The sequence below is a fragment of the Remersonia thermophila genome, chromosome 3, assembly GCF_042764415.1.
Source record: "Remersonia thermophila strain ATCC 22073 chromosome 3, whole genome shotgun sequence".
In the NCBI taxonomy this organism is placed as follows: domain Eukaryota; kingdom Fungi; phylum Ascomycota; class Sordariomycetes; order Sordariales; family Chaetomiaceae; genus Remersonia; species Remersonia thermophila.
In genome coordinates, this window is record NC_092219.1 from 3,624,922 (window position 1) to 3,644,493 (window position 19,572).

Sequence of the window (19,572 nt, forward strand, 5' to 3'; positions counted from 1 at the left end):
GAACCCTTGTCCAGCAACAAAAGACGGCACACCGTCCTCGGCATCTTTCCGTCTCACGTTTCCTTTGCCTCCCCCCCACCAACACACACACACACACACACACAGGGAGAGAGAGAGAGAGAGAGAGAGAGAGAGAGAGAGAGACCTACCTCTTGTAAAGGTCATAACCATCTCCAGGCAACCGGCCATGAGGATCCCCTTGCGGATAGCGTCATCGCTGGCCGTGGGCGGCATCGCGCTGCTGGCGCTGCTCGCCCACGTCATTTCGAGGCTGCTCTTCTTCCGGAACCTCTTCTACGACCACGCCGGCATACGGCTCACCCAGCCCGAGATCGCCGCCGCCTTTGCCGAGAATGTTGCCCGCAACCGCACCCAGCACGTCCCCAAGATCGTCCACCACGTCTTCCACAACTGGCGCCAGCCCGGCAACGACACGCTCCCTGCCGACTGGGCCGCTCTTCGCGCCGAGTGCATCGACTTGAACCCGGACTTTGAGTTCAAGGTGGGTCCCCTTCTCGATCGATACCTCCCGTCCGTCAGGCCGTGTCGTAAAGAACCAAAGCTCATAGGCCTTGCCACCCCGCTCTCCCGTCCTCTCCGCGTAGCTCTGGGGTGAAAAGGCGTCTCGAGACTTCATCGAAACAGAGTACCCCTGGTTCCTCCGCACCTACGACGGCTACAAGTACCCCGTCCAGCGCGTCGACGCCGTCCGGTACTTTTTGATGCTTCACTACGGCGGCATCTACATGGACCTCGACAACGTAAGCACGCATCTTCTTCCCTCCTTCCCCCCGCCCGACGCACCGCTCTCCCATCTCCAACGTCTGTACAACGCATCTGCCGACACGTTCCACATCAGGGCTGCAAAACCTCGCTCGCTCCGCTCCTCTACTACCCCGTCTGGCTCACGGACGGCGGCCGCGGCGCGCTGAGCAACAACATACTCGCCGCCCGCCCCCACCACCCCTTTTGGCAGCACCTCACGCTGGCCCTGCTGCGCTACGACTGGCGCTGGCCCCTGCCCTACGCGCGCATCATGTACGCGAGCGGGCAGTGGTTCGTGACGGCCGCCTGGGAGGAGTACCACGCGCTGCTGCCCCCGCCCCCGCCCCCGCCGGCGTCCGGAGAGGGACACGAGGAAAAGCACGAGCACGAGCACCGCCTCTACCGCGTCATGATGGACGGGCGGCCCGGCGCCGACGAGTGGACGTTTTTCAGCGACCAGCCCGGCGGCGGCGGCACGTGGAACAACTGGGACAACCGCCTGTTCGACGCCATCGGGGAGCACCTGGTATTGTTTCTCTTGGTCCTGGCCGGGGGGTCGGCGCTGGCGGCGTGGACGGCCTCGCGGTGCGTGCAGAGGTGCTGCCGAAAGGGCGCCGGCGGGTACAAGTACCGGGCGCTCGAGACGAGGGTGGTGTAGTGTACCTCCGGAAGAAGAGGGGGGAGGGGGGGGGGGGGGGGGGGTGTGTGATGTTGGCCGTTTGCTTGTTTGAGTTGGGCCAGGACGTACAGTATCGGTTGCTACGTTGGTGTTTGGCGTTAAGGGGGGATTGGGCTGGTTTGATTTCATCGGGGTGGGTGGGCTCAGGAAGAAGGCATCATTGTGTATTGGTGCCCCGTCGTCCATAACAGAGCAAAAGAGCCATCACGGAGTTGCAGACCGGGGTGCTGATGAGCTCGTGAGGTGAGATGGAACATGGCTCCCATTTGGAACTCTCTCATGGAACGATCAAACGCGACATGCGCACTCTCCTTGCCATGGACCCGGAACGCTGAATGCCATGCCTCCACCCTGTGCCTCGTTGCTTCTTGGCCTTTTGCTTGCTCTTGTCGCGGCGCATGCGGTGGCGGAGCCGCGGTCTTCCGACGTGCCGTTCGCGTTCACCCTTCCAGACCCGACCGGGCGCCTTGGCTACCTAGCCGGTCCAAACCGGCGGGCCCGGCATCCTGTACTCGTCGTTCTTTCCGACGTAGGCGTTCCACCACAGGCCCGTGTGGTTCTTGGAATACCCCTGGTTGATGTCGAAGCGCTGCGGCGGCGCCGCCGTCCCGGACCCGGCGACCTCGAGCTGCGCGCAGCTCGGGTAGAACTCGGGCCCGCGGCCCGGGCCGGGCCTGTCGGCCATGTGCAGCGCGATGATCTCCTGGCGCACGAGGTAGCGGCCGGGCCTCAGCGGCGCGGGGAGCGCAAACTCGACCCAGCCGCCGCCGGCGATGAGCGTGCGGCGCGTGGCCCACCCCCGCGGGCCGCGTCCCAGCCGTCCTCGTGGATCTTTGTCCACCGCGCCCCCGCGCCGGGCCCGTCCGTGTAGGCCGCGATCCAGGTGACGAGGACGCCGAGGTGCGACGGGTCGAGCCCCGCGTGCGCGTCCCGCGCCGGGTCCGGGTCCGCGTGGTACCACCGAAAGGCGACGCGGTCGCCGGCGGCGGCGCGCGCGAACGCCGGCGCCGGCGGGGTCGGGCGGCCGCGCATCTGGTTGCAGACGAGCTCCGGCCGGCCGACCTGCGACCACCGCACGGGGGCGTTGGTCTCGGGCGAGCGCAGGTACCGGAAGCGCCCGTCGCCCTGGTGCCGGCCGTTGATGCGCAGGCCGAAGACCTGGGCGTGCGCCGACGCGGCGCCGGCGAGGGCGAGCGCCGCGGCGGCGATGCCGAGGAGGGTCATCCAGAAAAGCAACCGGCGGCGGTTAGGCGGTGAGGTTTGCTGAAACGTGCGTCGGGGGGGCTCTACGAGTTGAGGTTTGTTGACGGAGAACAGGACGAGGACGCTGGAATGCCAAGGCCTCGAGGGAAGCGTGCGACGACCAGAGGTGGGAGGGGCGAGGTCGGTATTATAAGCCATTCAAGGGAGACCAAGCATGAGAAATGTGCTGCATTCGAAAAGTCTCACGGCGAGCTCTGGAACGCGTTGGGAATCCGTCGCGCCACCGGCCGCGACCTTCGGGCCTCCCTTTTCATTCCGGTTCAAGACCTTGGGAGGGGTAAGGTCGGGGAGGAGGAGGAGGGAGGTGGACGGCCCAGCGACGGTTCCCAGAGGCCTTTCCTACGTGAAGCATGCGGGGTGCGTCGGACGTAGGTACCCGGCAAACGATGCAGGCGATGGCGTCGCCCGGCCGGCCGGTGACCACCCCGAGCCCCTCGCGGGCAAACGACCGCCGGTCGGTGCGGGGCCGCGGGTTTCGGCCGGCGACCCGGGACCCGGCTCCGGGTGGGGCCGCTGAGCCAAACGCCAAACCAAGAAGCCGGCCGGCGCCCGGTCTTGCGGCCCAGCGGGGGCTTGACAAAGCTCCCGCGTCGCATCAGCCATGGAAAAGCGTCCAGCCTCGCCGGCCGCCTTTTGGCGCATCGTCGCCGCAAGCACGGCGATTCGCCGAACGTCGAGGCATGGGCGCTCGTCCACCATTCCCTTGTATACTTCATTACAAATGCCCAGACTCTCCATGCCCCGAGATGCCTTTGGGTGCGCTTCCCCTCTCTCCAGGCCACCATGGCAAGGCCAGGCCCGGACGATTCAAACCCGTCTCGGGTGTTTGAAGGTACGAGTAGACGGGATCATCGGATGCAGACCCTCTATGGTCTCTCCCGGCCTTGGAGCCAACACACCAGACCTGCCGACCTACCTACACAGTAGGCTGCTCTGGTTACCCCTTGGCGGCGTTGGCTTGCGAGGAAAGCATGCCTCCACGTTGTCTCGGCGCCAAGATCCGGGGAGCAGGGAGAAGAGCGAAGGGCCCGGCCGCCTCCCTTCCGAGCCTCCTCCAACAGGACGCTGGCCGTGGATAACGCAAACGTTGTCCCTCCATGACAGCGGCCCGGGGTTCTGGGATCCGAGCTGCTTGGCGTCAATAGTGAGCTTCGTCCCCACGAACCGTTCGGGATGCCCGGAGAGCCTTTCCGCCACCAGAGAAGTACTGTGTATGTGTGCGTGTGTGCGCGCGCGTGTGTGTGTGGCTATGCGCATGTCTCTGGAGCCATGATCTTCTGGCATGCTATGCGCATTTCAGGATCGTCCAAACGTAAACGTAATGCATCAAACAGAAAAAAAAAAAAAGAAAAAAAAAATAGGCGATCCCAGGCATGGCTTGTGCCGTGGCCCTGACAATCTCGTTGACGGCCCAACGCTGTGCCTTTTTTCCTTGTTTGGGGTGCCATGTGATTCAGGTTGGTGGAGTTGGGCCTTGCTCGTTTGGGCTCGTTTGGGCTCGTTGGGGCTCGCTGGGGCTCGTTCAGGTCTCTTTTCGGCACCGCCGCCATGGTCGTTGCTGGCCTTGGCAAGCGACGCCCTGAAGCAGATGACGGCACGTGAGCGATTCGGCCACGACCTGCAAGGTTTGTCGTGCCGACTTTCCGACACACCCTCCTTCCATGTCACCGCACAGATCTCCTGGAGCAAGAGCCCGTGGGCGTTGGGCGTTGGGCGTTGAGCTAGTGTAAGGGGTTTGTCAGCACTGGAGAAACGGCGACGGCGCTTCCTTCCCCTTTCGAGCATCAGAACCATGAGGGGGGAAGGACCAACCCACGTGCTGCTGTGGAGGATCAGCACCTGCGCCTGCGCTTGCGCCCGGGCCCCTGCCAAATCTGCAGCGTTCCTTTCCCCTTGGAGTCTTATGCTTCTTTTTTTTTTTTCCCGTTGGCGGTCGTCGTCATGTCGATCCCAACCGAGCCATGTACCGGTAGAGTGCCTACATGCTACGCTCACCTATGTACATACGCTAGTCTCCTTGCCCTCCCCCCTTCAAGTCACACTCGGATCCCCAACCGAGCCGCATTCCTCATCCACCCTCAATGCCGAACCGCTGCACGACGGCCTTCGCATGAACAAGCGACCTCGGTGACAGCTCGCCATCCTCGGTGTCGGGTCGCCCTAAATGCGATCTTCATCTACGCAGGGCTCGCCGGCGCTCGCGGGGAGCAGGCCTTGCGAGTCGACTCACGGGCTTTGACAAGTTTTGCCTGAAATGCCGCGTTGCATCGCGGCCATGGCCGGCCTCGTCGGGCTCCAGCATGGAAGGGGCCTCCGTTGCCTCAACGTTGCATTTCCCCACAAGCCCGCCGGCGCATTGCCCAAGCCAGATCGGAAGAGGCTCCGTGTTGCCCGATGCGGCATGGCCTCGTCTGGGGGGACCCCCGGATGCCACAACGGCTTGGTCCTGGCCTGACCCCGGACTTTCCAAGACGCACCAAGACGGGAGCGAGGCCGACGCCGCCGGCTCGGCCTCGCTCGTGGATCTCCGGATGCGAAGCACTGCCCTCCACGCCAAAGAATGGAAGCTTTTGGAAAGGCTTGGCCCTGGGTCCTGGGTCAGATGCGTCGCTTGGAACTCGCCCCTGGGCCCGTCTTGAGGAAATCACGTCGTCTTCTCCACACTTTGGACGTTGCATGCCGAGACGGACTCACGGTCCTGAAGGGCTCCCTCCATGGAGCAACTCACCCTCCTTCATGCTTGCCAACCCCCACACCCCCTCCCCCTAGGCCTAGGGGGAGGGGACCATCACCATGGATCATCGAGCCAGGGAACCGCCAGTGACCAAGAAAGGACTCCGTCCTGTCACCTCTCGGCACCCTCCCTCGAAGGATATATAAGAGCATCGTCGATCCCAACCTCTCCGTCCCATCTCTCCCCAGAGTCGACAAGCCTCTGACCTCGCCAGCCAACTTGACAGGACAGCCGCTTCTCTTGCTCGCCATTCCTTCTTTTTGATCTTGTTCACCACCATGGCTCCCAAGACCTCGTCGTTCCTTGCCCTCACGGGCGCCGCTCTCGTGGCCGCCCACGGCCATGTCAGCCACATCATTGTCAACGGCGTCCAGTACCGCAACTACATCCCCACGACCGACTTCTACTCGCCCAACCCCCCGGTCGTCATGGGCTGGTCGGCTCTGAACCAGGACAACGGCTTCGTCGAGCCCAACGACTTCGGCACCAGCGACATCATCTGCCACAAGTCGGCCAAGCCCGGCGGCGCCCACGTCACCGTTGCCGCCGGTGACAAGGTCACCTTCTTCTGGAACGACTGGCCCGAGTCCCACGTCGGCCCGGTCATCGACTACCTCGCCGCCTGCAACGGCAACTGCGAGACGGTCAACCCGGGCTCGCTCCGCTTCTTCAAGATCAGCGGCGCCGGCTACGACCAGGCCGCCCGCCAGTGGGCCGCCGACGTCCTGCGCGCCAACGGCAACAGCTGGACCGTCCAGATCCCCAGCGACCTCAAGGCGGGCAACTACGTCCTCCGCCACGAGATCATCGCCCTCCACGGCGCCGCCAACCCCAACGGCGCCCAGGCCTACCCCCAGTGCATCAACATCCGCGTCACCGGCGGTGGCAACAACCTCCCCAGCGGTGTCGCCGGCACCCAGCTCTACAGGGCCAACGACGCCGGCATCCTCTTCAACCCCCACGTTGGCAACCCCAACTACCCCGTCCCCGGCCCTGCCCTCATCCCCGGCGCCGTGAGCTCCGTCCCCCAGAGCCGCGTCACCGCCACGGCCACGGGCACCGCCACCCGCCCCGGCAACGACGTTGACGTCCCCGCCCCCACTCCTACCGCGGCCCCGTCGTCGTCGTCGTCGACCCGCCCCGCCGTCACCACCACCTTCCAGACCGCCACCACCGCCAACCCGCCCCCGTCGGCTGCCACCCAGAGCAAGTACGGCCAGTGCGGCGGCAACGGCTACACCGGCCCTACCCTCTGCGCTGCCGGCTCCAGCTGCTCGCGCCTCAACGAGTGGTACTCTCAGTGCCTCTAAGCGCATGAGCAGTGGCGTCCAGGGGTGGAACGAGATGTACGATGACACGATCAATGGTCATGACGGCTAGCATGGCATGTGTGTCGGAGTGGCATCTCTGGAGACATTTTTCGCTGTATATATAGTTGGTATTTTTGGGACTTTTTGTTCCTGTGAATACTTTGATACCATTTGGCATCTTTCTCACGTTTTGGCTCCTCCCCCGTGACTCTTGGTGAAAGTGATTTTGAAGTATCATGTGGAGGTTGGGTTCCTGTCCTACATGCTCCCGTAGACCATGGGATTCTTTTGCCCATCCCGCGCTCCTACACGAAAAAAAACAAGTCCAGATGCCCGCGCGAGCTTGATGTCGTCCTCCCTTCTTGGCTTCTGCTTGGATCTATCGGAACCTTTTCCCCGCCCGACATCTTTCGTCTTCTTCCACCGCCGTCTCTCCTGCGTATGAGTTGGGACCACAGAATCAACGGTGGTCATTGAATTGATCTAGGCGAACACCATCCGGGCCCGGAGAGACTTTGGGCTGTGCTTTTCACGGGGCACGCGTGAACCCAATGATTGACCAGAGGGATACGACATCTGGAACGTTGGGCATGGGTTGGGTTGTCGGAGAGGCCCCCTTCCGAATATCGCCTCCTCTCGCTTTTTTCTCATTTCTTTCTTTCTTTTTTTTTTTTTATTTTTTTTCCTGTCTCCGTATTGAAACAAAACGCCGTTTGTCCCTCCCACCCCCCTAAATGACGTCTCACCCACCAAGACATTGGAACGCTCTATAATTACCTTCGTGGTAAGGAAGCGTGTTGGGACGGATGAGCGGACCATGCACGCCTGGAAAAGAAGAGGCCTTGTTCGCAAGCCTACATGGTTTGTATGTATACCTATCTATTAGGATGGTACCCAAGAGAGGGGGAGAGAGAGCATCTTTCATACATCATGAGCGGGGAATCTCGGAGCGAAAAGAAACGGGGGAGGCTGAGAAAAGAACAAGAAAAAAAACAAAAAAGATGTCCCCGCACCACCGAACCAACAAACGCCCAAAAGAATCTTTTTGTTGTACGTGTTCAACCCCCTTTTGCCCTCTCCTGTCCGTCCCATCCACGTCGAGACCACGAGAGCCCTTTGCTTTTTTTTGGTTTCTTCCCCAGAGGGGAGACCCAGCGACACAAAACGATTCACCGTTTTTGTGCTTTTATGCAAGTATCGTACGCCGGTCAATCCGGGCCCGCCCCGTCTCTCACCCTCACCGCCACGGGTGGGAACGGAAACCCTCGTGCAGCCTGCGCATATGTGCATTCGCAAGCCGCACACTCTCCATATCCCCACGCTCGCTTGCTCAACGCCCGACCGAGCGGCTTGTCGTCTCTACCCTCTCGGCGCCGCGAGAGGTGACGCAAGACGGCCAGGTTGGCGGGAATGAGGCTTGTTGAGGGGAACAGCGGCGGAGGAGAGAGAGACTGACCGACTGGTCTTGGCCACTCTCAAAACTCGCCATCGCCGCCTCCTCCCACCACGCCGGCAGCCCACAACCCGACCAAGCCCCACCAGCTCACCTTCCAGCCCCTCCACAGGCCATCCCAGCCCTGACCTCGGCGGTACACCGTCTCCGCGACGCCGGCGCGGTCGGCGCCGCGGTCGGCGCCGGCACCTTTTCCTTTCCGCCCCGCCGACGAACCGGCGGTTTTGGCGGGAGCGGCGGCGCGAGGCGGGTGAGGAACGGCGTGGGACCCCTCCTCGTTGACGATGCTGTACATGGTCCCAAACAGCCCCCGGTACCGGCCCAGAGGCACGATGGTCTCGAGCTGCGGGGCCTTGTCCGCCTCCGCCTCCTCGGCCGACGCTTCCGCCGACTCTTCCTCGTCCGAGTCGAACGGGTACCGCCGGCCGCCGTGCCGCGGCCTGTGCTGCGGCTTCTGCTGCTGCTTCGAAGGGGCGGCGGCTCCCTCGATGGCGCGCGCGTACTCGGGGCTGGCGAGCACCGCGGCCTGACCCCTGCGCAGGACGGTCTCGAGGGGCAGCTTGACGAACAGCGCGACGGTGGACGAGAAGAAGCGGGCGAGGGAGAAGGTGGTCGGGGCCATGTCGCGGTCAATCATGAACTGGGTGCGGAGGACGAGGGGCGCCGAGAGGGTCAGGAGCGGGTGCACGAGCGAGTGCAGGATGGTGGGGAGGACGAGGGGCGCGGGGCAGAAGTAGGACGGGAGGCTGCGGAGGGTGGAGAGGGTGCGGCGCGCGTGGGAGGCGGTGGAGGTGATGATCAATCTTGGTTCTCGGGTTAGCGCAACGTGGCATGGGGTCGGAGGGAGCAAAAGACGAACCGTGTGCGGACCAGGTCCAGCGGTGACAGGGTCAGGCCGGTGATGACGGCGGCGGCGGCGGCGACGAAGAGCGAAGCCCACGGGTAGGGGGAGGCGATGTCGACGAGGCGATCCATGTCGCTCTTGACGCCAATGTCGGGCACGTTGAACAGGGCGCTGAGGAGGCTCCGCGACCAGTTTTCGAGCAGCGACTGCAGCACCGAGTAGACAAAGGTGGCGTGGGAGCCCTTCCACACGCCCCAGGTGCCCTCCTTGTGCCACAGCTGGGCGATGACCTCGAGGACCGAGTCCGGGGTGCGGATGGCGAGCTGATGCGGCAGCACGGGCCTGGCCGCTGCTGCTGCTGCTGTTGCTGGAGCGGCCGATGACCTGGGCGACTGATGTCCCGAGCGCTTGGGCGGCCGCGAGACGACAGGCGAGGATGACCGCGGCGTGTGGGCGGTGGTGAAGAGAACCGACTCGTCATCCGAATCTACTTCGGAATGCACCTCCTGGGGAGAGAGAGAGAGGTGAATTAGCGCATGTCTGATATGAGAGCCAAGGAAAAAAAAAAAAAAGTACCTGGTCCTGCATTTGTATCCTCTGGCTCTCACGCCTCTGCCTGGCCTCCTCGGCAGCGGCGGCGGCGGCCTCGAGGCCACCCGGGTCGTCCTGGGCGCGGATCTGCATGATGGTCTTGGCCACCTCGAAGGGCTGGGCCATGAGGACCGACATGTACTTCCATAGCAGGTCGTCGAGCAGCTCCTTGACGGTCTGCACGACCGAGGGCGAGGGCTCGGCAATGTAGTCCTTGTAGTCGAGGTCGGAGAAGATGTCGCGGGCCTTGGTGGCGTAGCGGCCGGCGGGGGGTGGTTGGGCGGCGAAGGGTTTGGGCCCGGGGGTGGGGAGGGGTTCGGGAGCTTCGCGGATGGAAGGGGGGATGTAGTAAGGGCGAAGGGGATTGACCCCGTCGCTGGTGTGGTGAGCCATCACGTCGGTGCGAGGGGCTGGACCATGGCACGCTGGCGGCGGTAGGGAGGTGAGCGAGGAAGAAAGTTGAGGGGAGGGGATTGTAAGCTACCCGACCCAGGCAAGAAAGAGGTTCTTCAGGGACGGGGATGGTGGGGCAGGCGCAGGTGCAGGTGGGCTGCGGACCCGCATCAGAGATAACGACGATTTTGAGAAGCTAGCGCCATGTGCAAACAATCAACGGCGGCCCTGTTGCCCTGTGGCCCTGCTGGAACCTGGTGCTGCGTACTGTGCATGTGTAACGAGTACGCTGTAGTTATACTGTGTACTACTGTGGCGCTCGGCGTGACGCTCTTGGCAACCCGAACCCAGCCGAGCATCGTTGAATCGGGTACTTTTGGACTGGTGTTTCGTCAACTATTCTTGTACTGCGTATGCAATACCGACATCCCCAAAGAGCACCACCACCAAAAGTTTCCCCCATCGCTCACGCCTGCGCATTGCGCATTGGAGAGAGGCCCCGAACCGCTGCACATTCACCGCAGTGCAGACCATCCCCTGCACCAGGTCCCGGCCATTGGGAGCAGCTCGAGAGGGGTGCGCTGACTACTTTCCTGGGGTCCTGCCCGTTCTTCTCTTTTTTTTTTTTTTTCTGCTTTCTTTTTTTTTTTTTTTCGCATCTTTGTTCGCTTTCTCTTCTCCCTCCTCGCTCGGCCCTCGGCGCTTCTTCAACAATTCTCCCCTTCTACCGCCCACCTCCGACCCAAGCCACCGCGATGCTTCCGAGGTTGCTGCCCACGGCGACACGCTCGGTCCGCCTGGCCGGCCAGTCCGTCCGGCGATACACCAAGCCTAGCGCTGCGGCCCCGCTGCTCCGGGCGGCTCGGAGCCGATCCGGCCCGGCCCCCGCCCGCTCGACAACCAAGCCCGCCGTTCCCCAGGCCCAGACCCGGTCGTTTTCCGCCACGGCCGCCGTCTCCCACGGCCACATTGATCCCCCCAAGCCTGGCGAAGAGTACTGGACCTCCCCCCCTCTCTCCTTTCTCTCTCTCTCTCTCCCTCTCTCTCTCTAACCGGCCATCGCGTAGGCTCTACGTAACCTTCATCGACAAGGAAGGCGGCGAGCACAAGCTGGCCGTCTCCAAGGGGGACAATCTCCTCGACATCGCGCAGGCGCACGACCTCGAGATGGAGGGCGCCTGCGGCGGGTCCTGCGCCTGCTCGACCTGCCACGTCATCGTGCTCGACCAGGAGTACTACGACCGCATGCCCGAGCCCGACGACGACGAGAACGACATGCTCGACCTGGCCTTTGGCCTGCAGGAGACGAGCCGCCTGGGGTGCCAGGTCGCCATGACGCCCGAGCTGGACGGGTTGCGGGTCAAGCTGCCGAGCATGACAAGGAACCTGCAGTCGAAAGACTTTAACTGAGAGGGGAGAAGGGGAGACGAGCCTCTTCTTTTTTTGCCCAAAAAAAAAAAAAAAAAGAAACACAAAAAAGAGGACGTGATGTTGGGCGTTATCTTCTTTGATGCATGGCGCGTGGACATGCAGGCCGGCCGGTCGGCACGCCGGCAGGTAGGCAGGCAGGCAGGCTGGTGGGTATGGAAAGCGCGCGCTGTTTGAGATACCAACAGGATGATGATGATGACGACGACGACGATGACGGGGAGCATCAAACACGTCCAGGTCAGCACGGCGACAGCTTGAACCAACTTGAAACACGGCATGCTGGATATGGCGGCTTGTGGGTGGTATGCCCCTCGTGGTTGGTTCCGCCAACCCTGGCGACAACAGGTAGTCTGTATATGTACTTGTATCTGTACAAATAGTGGGCACCTCAAGAAACAAAGAGATTCGGTGCCGTATAGATAGACCGCCACAACAAACAACCCCAAGGGGGTATTTCTTTTCCTCTCGAGGCGACACAAACAAGACACATACACATATGCACACAAGAAGAAACAAGAGAGACACAGCTCCTCCCATGCGACCGAATCCTCCTTGGACATAAACCCCCCCCCCCCCCAACCCCTACCCGCCCAACGCTAGGCCTCCTCCAGCCCGCCCTTCTTCAACCCGCCGCCGCCGCTCGCAATCAGATCCAGGAACCCCTTCCGGCTCATCTCGGTCACCTTTTCCTCCTTGCGCTTCATGCCGACGATGCCCTCCCTCCGCGCCGCGCGCTCGGCCTCGTGCGCCTTGACCTGGGCCGCCCGCACCGCGTTGAAGAGCTTGACCACGCCCCGCTGCGCCACCTTGCGCAGCCGCTTCTCCTGGGCCAGGATCTCGGCCGTCGTCGCCGGCTCCCCGCCGCGCGCCGCCTCCTCGTCGGGCACCTCGACGACCTCGCCCGTCTCGAGGTTCAGCGTGCGCCGCGTGCTCGCCACGAGCACGTCGCGCACCCGGCCCTTTTCCAGGGCCAGCCGCCGCTGCTCGCGCAGCCGCTTGCGCGCCTTGGCCTCGAGCGCCGAGTCGGCCGCCTGCCGCGCGCGCTCGGCCGCCGCGGCGCTGCGCGCCACGATGGGGTCGGCGCGCCGCGAGGCGGGGAGCTTGGACGAGAGCATCTTGGACATGGACTCGGCAAAGGCCGAAGGGTCGTTGCGTTTCGACTTGGGCGGGCGCCGCGGGCGGTCGCCGTCGCCGTCGCCGCTCGCGGCGTCGGAGAGGTAGTTGTCGTCGTCGTCGTCGTCGTCGTCGGCATCGTCGGCATCGTCGTCGTCGTCGTCGGCGGAGGAGGCGTCGGACGAAGAGTCGGGCGCGTCCTTGGCGACAAAGGGTTTCGGGGTTTGTTTTTGCGCTTGCTTCTTCTTGTCGGATGGCTGGGGCGGCTTCGGACGCGTTGGCCTGGCGGGCTCGGACGCGGAGCCCGAGTCCGAGTCGGAGCCGGATCCGGACTCGGCGGTGGATGCGCCGTCGTCAACCTCGATGTTGTCGAGGTCCTCATCGTCGGAATCGAGCAGGTTGGCAGGAATGGGAGCTCCCCCGTCGTCGTCATCGTTGTCGCTGCTGGCCGAGCCGTCGGAGCTGCTGTGGTACTCGACCACTCTCCGGGGCTTCTTGGCCGGCCGGCCGGCGCGGCCCTTGGGGGCGTCGCTGAAGGAGCGCTTCTTTATTGATGAGCCCATGGCGATGCGTGGTTGCGTGGGTGGGAATGCAAGTCGCACAAAAGGTTGCTCGGAACGGACGGAGCCTCTTTGGCAGCTTGCAGCAGGACGGCATGGAACGTCGTCTGGACCCGAAATTTTTGGCGGTGAGAGCCGGCAGTTCCCAGGGCCCCGCTATTATGCCGATTTGGCATCCGGCGAACGAACCCTAACCCGATCGTCCTGAGTAGGTGCCGGGTCCCGTACACAGTACACCCGCCGGCCGAGTGGGGCCGCCGTCGGGCCGGCCTCCTGCGGATTGCGTATGTACATGCGTAACTTACACAGTACACCGTATGAATAAGGCGGGAGGGAATGCCTTGCTTGGCAGGGTTGCCATGTCAGCCCTCTGCCATGAACCGCCATCGTCTTGCCGAGCTGGAGGAACCTCACGGGCAGGCGGTCGGTGAGCCTCGCGGATGCGCTGAATCCCTGTTCTTGGTTCGGCGAAACGAGAATGCTTCTCATATGCTAACCAAGTACCTGCGTACAGCTATGGTGGAATAGGTGATCAAGGCATTGGTAGTAGCATCTTGGGTCTGGCTCGGAGTGCTTCTGGTTGCATAGGATGCTTGATGGATTCAACCTGGAATTCATGGCGGCTAGGTAGGCTCGGCAGTTGGATTTTTGTTTCATCCGGCAGCGAGCGTGCCTTGCGGAGAGGATGTCGTCATCTTCTTGGTGATGGTCTCGAAGGAGATAGGCCTGCAGAGGATACGATACGTCCGTGTACCTAAGCAGTCGGAACCACTCCACGACACTCAACCACTGCGTCTCCGATATATCTCGTCAACCCAAGGGACACAAGACGGCAAATCTCCGACTGGCTCTCTCTCCCCTGGCAATGTATCAAGAGTGTGTGCTTGCCCGGCCGCTCTCACAACCGCGACTTTACCCACCGCAAAAGCCCGGCAGTTCCAGGGGCAGCAATTACAGCGAAACGCGCACGCCGTCCCGGCAAAAGACGCATAGCATGCAATCTCCATCATCAGCAGGCCCATCGGCCGTGAAGAACATGCAGTGACGATATATTCGGCCGTCTCCGCCGAGCCACCCCCACCTTCTCCCTCGTCTTCCGCGACCTTGCAGCGTTCGGTACGGACCTGAGTTGCTTCGCCGCCGTGATTGAACCCTTGGCCACGATGCCGCCCTTCACCAGGACCGTGGCCGCCGCCCTTCTGCTGGCCGGCCTGGCCGCCGCCCAGACGCCCCCCGGCTTCGTGCCTGAGGTCAACGAGAAGCTCGAGATCGTCTTTGGGGACAAGGTGGTTCAGACGCCCGGCGAGAGCCTCGCCAGAGCGGGTACGCCGCCACGGGCCGCCGCGGGCCGCAAGGCCAGCCAGCCAGGCCTTTCCCCCGGGCTTGCAGGAGCCGAGCAAAACGCTGACGCCGTCCTTGGCCGCCGCCCTCAGAAACCGCCAGACAGCCTACGCTCGGCACCCGCGATGCGCCCCTGGCCGGCGAGTCGTACCTCTGGGTCATGATCGGTGAGCTACCATCCCGCGAGCCTTGCAACCTCGGCTCAAGAAGCCAAACACCAGCACGGACGCTGACGCCATGAAACCATGCAGATCTTGACGTGTAAGCCCCGCTGCTCCTCACCCCCCTTCACCCTGTCCATCATCCCTCCCACCAGCCTCTCACTCACTCACTCATTCACTCACTCACTCACCGACGAACAAATAATTAAATCAATAAAAAGGCCAGGCAACTTCCAAAACCCCTCCTCGGCGCCGCGCCGCACCAACCTCCACGCCCTCATCACCGGCCTCGTCCCCTCCGCCGCCGCCCACCCCGACGCCAACGGCATCTACCCGCTCGTGCCGGCCTCCCCCTCGCCCGGCCCCGTCGCCTACGTCGGCCCGGGCCCGCCGCCCGAGACCCCGCCGCACCCGCACAAGTACGTCAGCCTGCTCTACGAGACGGCGCCCGGGTTCGCCGTGACGCGCGAGCAGGTGGGCCCGACGTTCGGGTTCGACCTGGCGGCGTTTGTCGAGCGGGTCGGCATCGCGGAGGCGCCGGTGAGGGCGGGATACTTTAACGTGACGGGCTGACCCATAATAATCATCACGATCATGATGATGCTGGTAATGTTGAGGGCGGTGGGATAAGCTCGGTGACAGGTGCAAGCGGAACTTCTTTTTGTCTTTGGTACCTTGGCCTGGAGGACGCAAGGAACCCCATGCCCCCCAAGGCCAAGGCAACAAAAACATGTCACTTATCAAAGGCTATCCAAGAGACGTCCATACCCATCTCACAATGCTCGAGTGTCAAAAAGAGACCGCAGAATCCAAACCCCTGGCGGTGGGAGTAGTAGCGGTAGTGGTAGTGGTAGTGGTAGTGGTAGTAGTAGGGGTAGTAGTAATAATAATAGAGGAGGTGTACCGAGTCCAAGTCGATGGAGATGCCTAGGTAGCAAAACAAGCACCAAAAAAAAAAATAAAAAATAAAACAAGACCCAACCCCGCCGCCGCCATTCCGCTAGAGATCACACAAAGCAAAAACTCCCAGACTCCCTCCCATCCCAAAGATAGTAACCAATGATAACCCAATTGGCCCTCATAAACACATGTGTTTCAGAACAAGCTTCTCGCCGCAGCCGCCCCCCCCCCCCCCCTTTCCCTGTCTTGCTCTCCTTGTTTTTGTTTCTTTTTTTTTTTTTCCTCCACTGCATCTCATTTCGCCTTGGATCCGTCCAGAACACCCTTTCCTCCCCCATGTTCCCATGCTGACAAACGCCATCGAACCGCCGCCGCACCCAGGACACATGGGACGCATACGCATACCTTCAAGGCCATACGCTCGGTCCGAACGTCTCGCCGGGAGGCAGGCGGATTTGCACCGCGTCGGCCTTCATGTCGAGCGTCTGCAGGACCTGGTCGTTGCCGAACCACGAGGGGCCCTTGTTCCCGCCCATGTACAGGGCGAAGAAGATGACAAGGGTCGAGAGGATGAGGCCGCAGTCGAGGGCCGACGAGGTGACGTAGTTGTAGTGCAGCCACCAGCCCGTGCGGCGGCGGCGGATAAAGTAGTTGAAGATGGTGCCGACGATGCCCCAGCAGTAGTATATGAAGGGCGTCGCGGGCGGGAGCATGCCGCACCCGCCAAAGACGAGGGGCATGTTGACGTAGCGCCAAAAGCCCCGGCGGTACCTGCGGGCGATGAGCCAGGTGGCGACGGGGGCGAGGGCGCCGACGAGCCAGAACCACTGCAGCGAGCTGTAGAGGGCCTCGCCCGAGAACATGCGGGCGGGTCCGATGGCGCCCCAGATGATGGAGGCCGTGTAAAAGACGCGGGCGCCGGGGCAGTTCCAGAGGTGCTCCTGGGTCTCGGAGCAGACGTCCGGGATGACGGCGAGGGCCCAGTTCATGACGGCGATCTGGACGACGGCCGACCAGAGGGAGGCGATGAGCTGCGACCAAAACATGGTGCGCGGCGGCACCTTCATGTAGTGGCCGAGCTTGAGGTCCTGGACGAAGTAGAGGGCCTGCGACATGCACATGTAGCCGTAGTTTTTGAACATCATCATGGCGATGGGGCGGCCGGGGAGCATGTAGCCGACAATGTACTCGGTCAGGACGTTGAGGCCGAGCTGCTGGTTCGTGATGGCCTGGACGATGCCGATGGGGACGGTCCAGATGACGGGGATCAGGATGCACACGATGTAGGCCCACCAGGTGAGGGTGGTGGGCCAGGCGCAGACCACAACGAACGACAGGCCGACCATGACGGCGAAGAGCAGCGCGTACCACCAGTCCGGGGCGTCGCGGTACTTCTTCATGAGGCGCATGTGCACGTCGTCCTCCTGGGAGCGGGCGAGCTTCCACTGGGCCCAGATCTCGGGGCCGTGGTAGAGGAGGACGTGGGTGATGACGGCGGCGACGGCGGCGAACGACAGGCCGTACGAGAGGGCGAACTGGGTCGGCAGGTAGAGCGGCGAGTAGGCGTGGTACTTGGCCTCGTCGAACTGCAGGTCGTCGCCCAGGATGGCCGTCACGTTGTAGATGTGGCCCCTGTTGTCGTAGGCGTGGGCGTTGCTGACGGGCAGGTAGTCGGCGTACCATGTTCCCGAGTAGTGAACGCCGATGGAGACGATGACGAAGAAGATGGTCAAGCCGCTGACGACGTTGGCGATGGCGTGGAACGGCGGGATGAGCGGCGACAGGAGGTAGCCCGTGATGATGCTCCAGTCCTGCGGCGGGGGGGCGTCAGCCAAGAGCACGAGGAGGAGAGAGAGAGAGAGCGTGCGGGGAGCGGGCAACGGGAGGGCTTACAAAGGTCATGGGGAACAAGCCGTAGCCGCTGTAACCGCCAAAGAGCTGGTTGACAATGACGTTGTCGGGCCAGATCCACGTGATCCAGCAGAACCACGACAGGCCCTGGAACAGGTAGCCGGGGAACCAGTACCACAAGAAGGAGCCGGCAAAGACGAGCAAGAACCACTTGTAGCGGCTGATGCTCCAGCCGTTGGCGCGGGACGGGTCGGTGGGCGAGTGGTCGTGGAGGGTGTAGAAGAGGGCGCAGTTGACGAGGTCCGTGGGCCAGATCATGGCGGCGGGCCAGACGAGGAAGCGGCGCACCAGGCCGGCCAGGCCGTAGCCGGTACACATGGTGGTGATGCCAAACAGCAGCTGCCACAGCCAGCCAAAGTTTTGGTTGTACCACATGCGCTGGGAGATGATGACGTCGGTGGCGTAGAGGGCGCCGCCGCCATACGCCGCCTGGATGCCCCCCCGGAGAGGGGGGGAGGTCGTCAGCGATACGCAAGAGCCGGTTGGGGGACGCACGAGGGGAGGCAGCAACCCACGTTGGACATGACCACGATGACGACGTGCTCCTTGAAGTTGAAGGGCCCCGGCTTCAAGTTGAACTTGACGCCCCAGACGTTGAACTCGCGGTCCGGGAACACCCTGTCCCAGAGGAGCCCCAAGGGATAGGCGATGAGCTGAATCACAAAGGTGGTGAGCAAGATGCTCGGGTTCCGGAGCGAGAGGATCATGTTGACGGCGGAGCCGATGGTGCACAGGAGCATGCCGATGGTCCAGGCGCGGATGGTGTTGACGGGCATGTCGACGTCAAAGTTTCGGACGGTGGCGCGCACCTCGGGGTAGGGCGAGTTGTCCTCGGCGAGGATCTGCTCGATCTCTGCGCTCTTTGCGGGATCCGACGTGTTGAGGGCGACGTCGACCTCTTCGAGCTCGTCGAGCGGCAGGTTCGGATCGAAGCGGTGCATCTTTTCGAACTGCTTGAGCGACGCGAACCCCGTCGAGTCCCCCTCCATCGACGCCGTCGACCCTTCCACGTCCGCCATCACGTCGTCATCCTTGCGTCGCCGGAGCGACCTCTTCAGGTGCCCCCGCACCATTCTCCCGGCGGTGCGCACCCCAGTCGCCGGGGCGCTCTGAGGGGCTGGGTGGGTTTGTATTCGCACGTGTCGTCGCCGTCGTCGTCGTCGTCGCGGCGGCGAGGCCGGGAGGGCGTAGAGAGGCTCAGCGTCCCGGCACCCTCTGAACCGCCGAAAGCGCTGCTCGGTCGTGTGTCGTGTGTCGTGTGCCGTGCGTCGAGTGCTCTCTCTTTGTCAAACTCACCACAAAGGAGGAAGAGAGAGGGAGAGAGAGAGGGAGGGAGGAGCGAGGAAAGGAGGTGAGAGCGTGTGTAAGTGAGTGAGCGAGCGAAGGAGTGTGTGTATGTGTGTGTGCGTGTATGTGTGTGTATGCGTGCGTGAGAGATGGTTCCCGGGCCGAATCGGAGGAGAGAGGAGGGTGTCAACGAGGCACAGGCGCCGGCAGCCACAGGCACTGGCACTGGCAATGGGAGGCAAGGCAAGGCAAGGCAAGGCGCAGCTAAGACGATGCCGGGGAATGTCTGCTGAAGGGAGGAGTCATTGCTGGCCGTGTCGAGGTTGGGAAGACAGGCGGTTCCAACTCGGCCGCTGAGAGCCACGCAATCCGTGAGGGATTGGAATGCAGATGGCAAGATGCGGTTGGAGGAATGGTGGTTTGTGGTGGTGATGTGTGTGTGGCAGCAAGACAGAGAGAGAGAGTCTCCAGAGAACAGACACACCCTCGTCGCTGCTCGGCTGCGGACTTTTGGGACCTGGGACAACCCGGCAGGAGCGAACCTTAACGGTTTTGCCGACTTGACGGTCTTGACGGTCTTGACGGGGTCGGACGGTCTTGACGGACTCAGGGTAGAAGGGGGTTCCAAGCAACGACCGTCGCGGGCCCTGGGAGTGACACCAAACGCTGGCTCGCTTTTCTCGGCCGCTCTGCGGAGAGTGGAGGGTGGAGGTGCCGGTCCTGACAGTAACGGACGGTGGTAGGTAGGGAGGTAGGTCTTTTGGCAGGGTCGCGTCAAGTGAACTCTGCCAGAGGGAACATCATTTCTTCCGGGGGGGGGGGGGGGATGAGGAGAG

At 62.8% G+C, this 19,572-nt stretch overlaps 8 protein-coding genes across 8 annotated transcripts; 4 read left to right on the forward strand and 4 right to left on the reverse strand.

The window, feature by feature from the left end:
• Nucleotides 1-187: 187 nt before the first annotated feature.
• On the forward strand, nucleotides 188-1,423 carry VTJ83DRAFT_3854 (uncharacterized protein; the record flags this gene model as incomplete). Its single annotated transcript, XM_071010278.1, has 3 exons — nucleotides 188-502; nucleotides 606-761; nucleotides 860-1,423. 3 exons carry the CDS (start codon nucleotides 188-190, stop codon nucleotides 1,421-1,423), a joined length of 1,035 nt encoding a protein of 344 aa, XP_070867732.1.
• Nucleotides 1,424-1,919: 496 nt separating this feature from the next.
• Nucleotides 1,920-2,668, reverse strand: VTJ83DRAFT_3855 (uncharacterized protein; the record flags this gene model as incomplete). The annotated part of the gene is made up of 2 exons (XM_071010279.1): nucleotides 1,920-2,172; nucleotides 2,202-2,668. 2 exons carry the CDS (start codon nucleotides 2,666-2,668, stop codon nucleotides 1,920-1,922), a joined length of 720 nt encoding a protein of 239 aa, XP_070867733.1.
• Nucleotides 2,669-5,719: 3,051 nt separating this feature from the next.
• VTJ83DRAFT_3856 (uncharacterized protein) lies at nucleotides 5,720-6,751 on the forward strand (the record flags this gene model as incomplete). The annotated part of the gene is made up of 1 exon (XM_071010280.1): nucleotides 5,720-6,751. One exon carries the CDS (start codon nucleotides 5,720-5,722, stop codon nucleotides 6,749-6,751), a length of 1,032 nt encoding a protein of 343 aa, XP_070867734.1.
• Nucleotides 6,752-8,226: 1,475 nt separating this feature from the next.
• Nucleotides 8,227-10,032, reverse strand: VTJ83DRAFT_3857 (uncharacterized protein; the record flags this gene model as incomplete). The annotated part of the gene is made up of 3 exons (XM_071010281.1): nucleotides 8,227-9,007; nucleotides 9,064-9,554; nucleotides 9,625-10,032. 3 exons carry the CDS (start codon nucleotides 10,030-10,032, stop codon nucleotides 8,227-8,229), a joined length of 1,680 nt encoding a protein of 559 aa, XP_070867735.1.
• Nucleotides 10,033-10,787: 755 nt separating this feature from the next.
• Nucleotides 10,788-11,442, forward strand: VTJ83DRAFT_3858 (uncharacterized protein; the record flags this gene model as incomplete). Its single annotated transcript, XM_071010282.1, has 2 exons — nucleotides 10,788-11,026; nucleotides 11,100-11,442. 2 exons carry the CDS (start codon nucleotides 10,788-10,790, stop codon nucleotides 11,440-11,442), a joined length of 582 nt encoding a protein of 193 aa, XP_070867736.1.
• A 617-nt stretch (nucleotides 11,443-12,059) lies between these two features.
• Nucleotides 12,060-13,139, reverse strand: VTJ83DRAFT_3859 (uncharacterized protein; the record flags this gene model as incomplete). The annotated part of the gene is made up of 1 exon (XM_071010283.1): nucleotides 12,060-13,139. One exon carries the CDS (start codon nucleotides 13,137-13,139, stop codon nucleotides 12,060-12,062), a length of 1,080 nt encoding a protein of 359 aa, XP_070867737.1.
• A 1,160-nt stretch (nucleotides 13,140-14,299) lies between these two features.
• VTJ83DRAFT_3860 (uncharacterized protein) lies at nucleotides 14,300-15,211 on the forward strand (the record flags this gene model as incomplete). The annotated part of the gene is made up of 4 exons (XM_071010285.1): nucleotides 14,300-14,459; nucleotides 14,570-14,644; nucleotides 14,729-14,738; nucleotides 14,860-15,211. The coding sequence occupies 4 exons, from the start codon at nucleotides 14,300-14,302 to the stop codon at nucleotides 15,209-15,211; spliced, it is 597 nt and encodes a 198-aa protein (XP_070867738.1).
• Nucleotides 15,212-15,945: 734 nt separating this feature from the next.
• VTJ83DRAFT_3861 (uncharacterized protein) lies at nucleotides 15,946-18,522 on the reverse strand (the record flags this gene model as incomplete). The annotated part of the gene is made up of 3 exons (XM_071010286.1): nucleotides 15,946-17,349; nucleotides 17,432-17,878; nucleotides 17,965-18,522. The coding sequence occupies 3 exons, from the start codon at nucleotides 18,520-18,522 to the stop codon at nucleotides 15,946-15,948; spliced, it is 2,409 nt and encodes an 802-aa protein (XP_070867739.1).
• Between the last annotated feature and the right edge of the window lie 1,050 nt (nucleotides 18,523-19,572).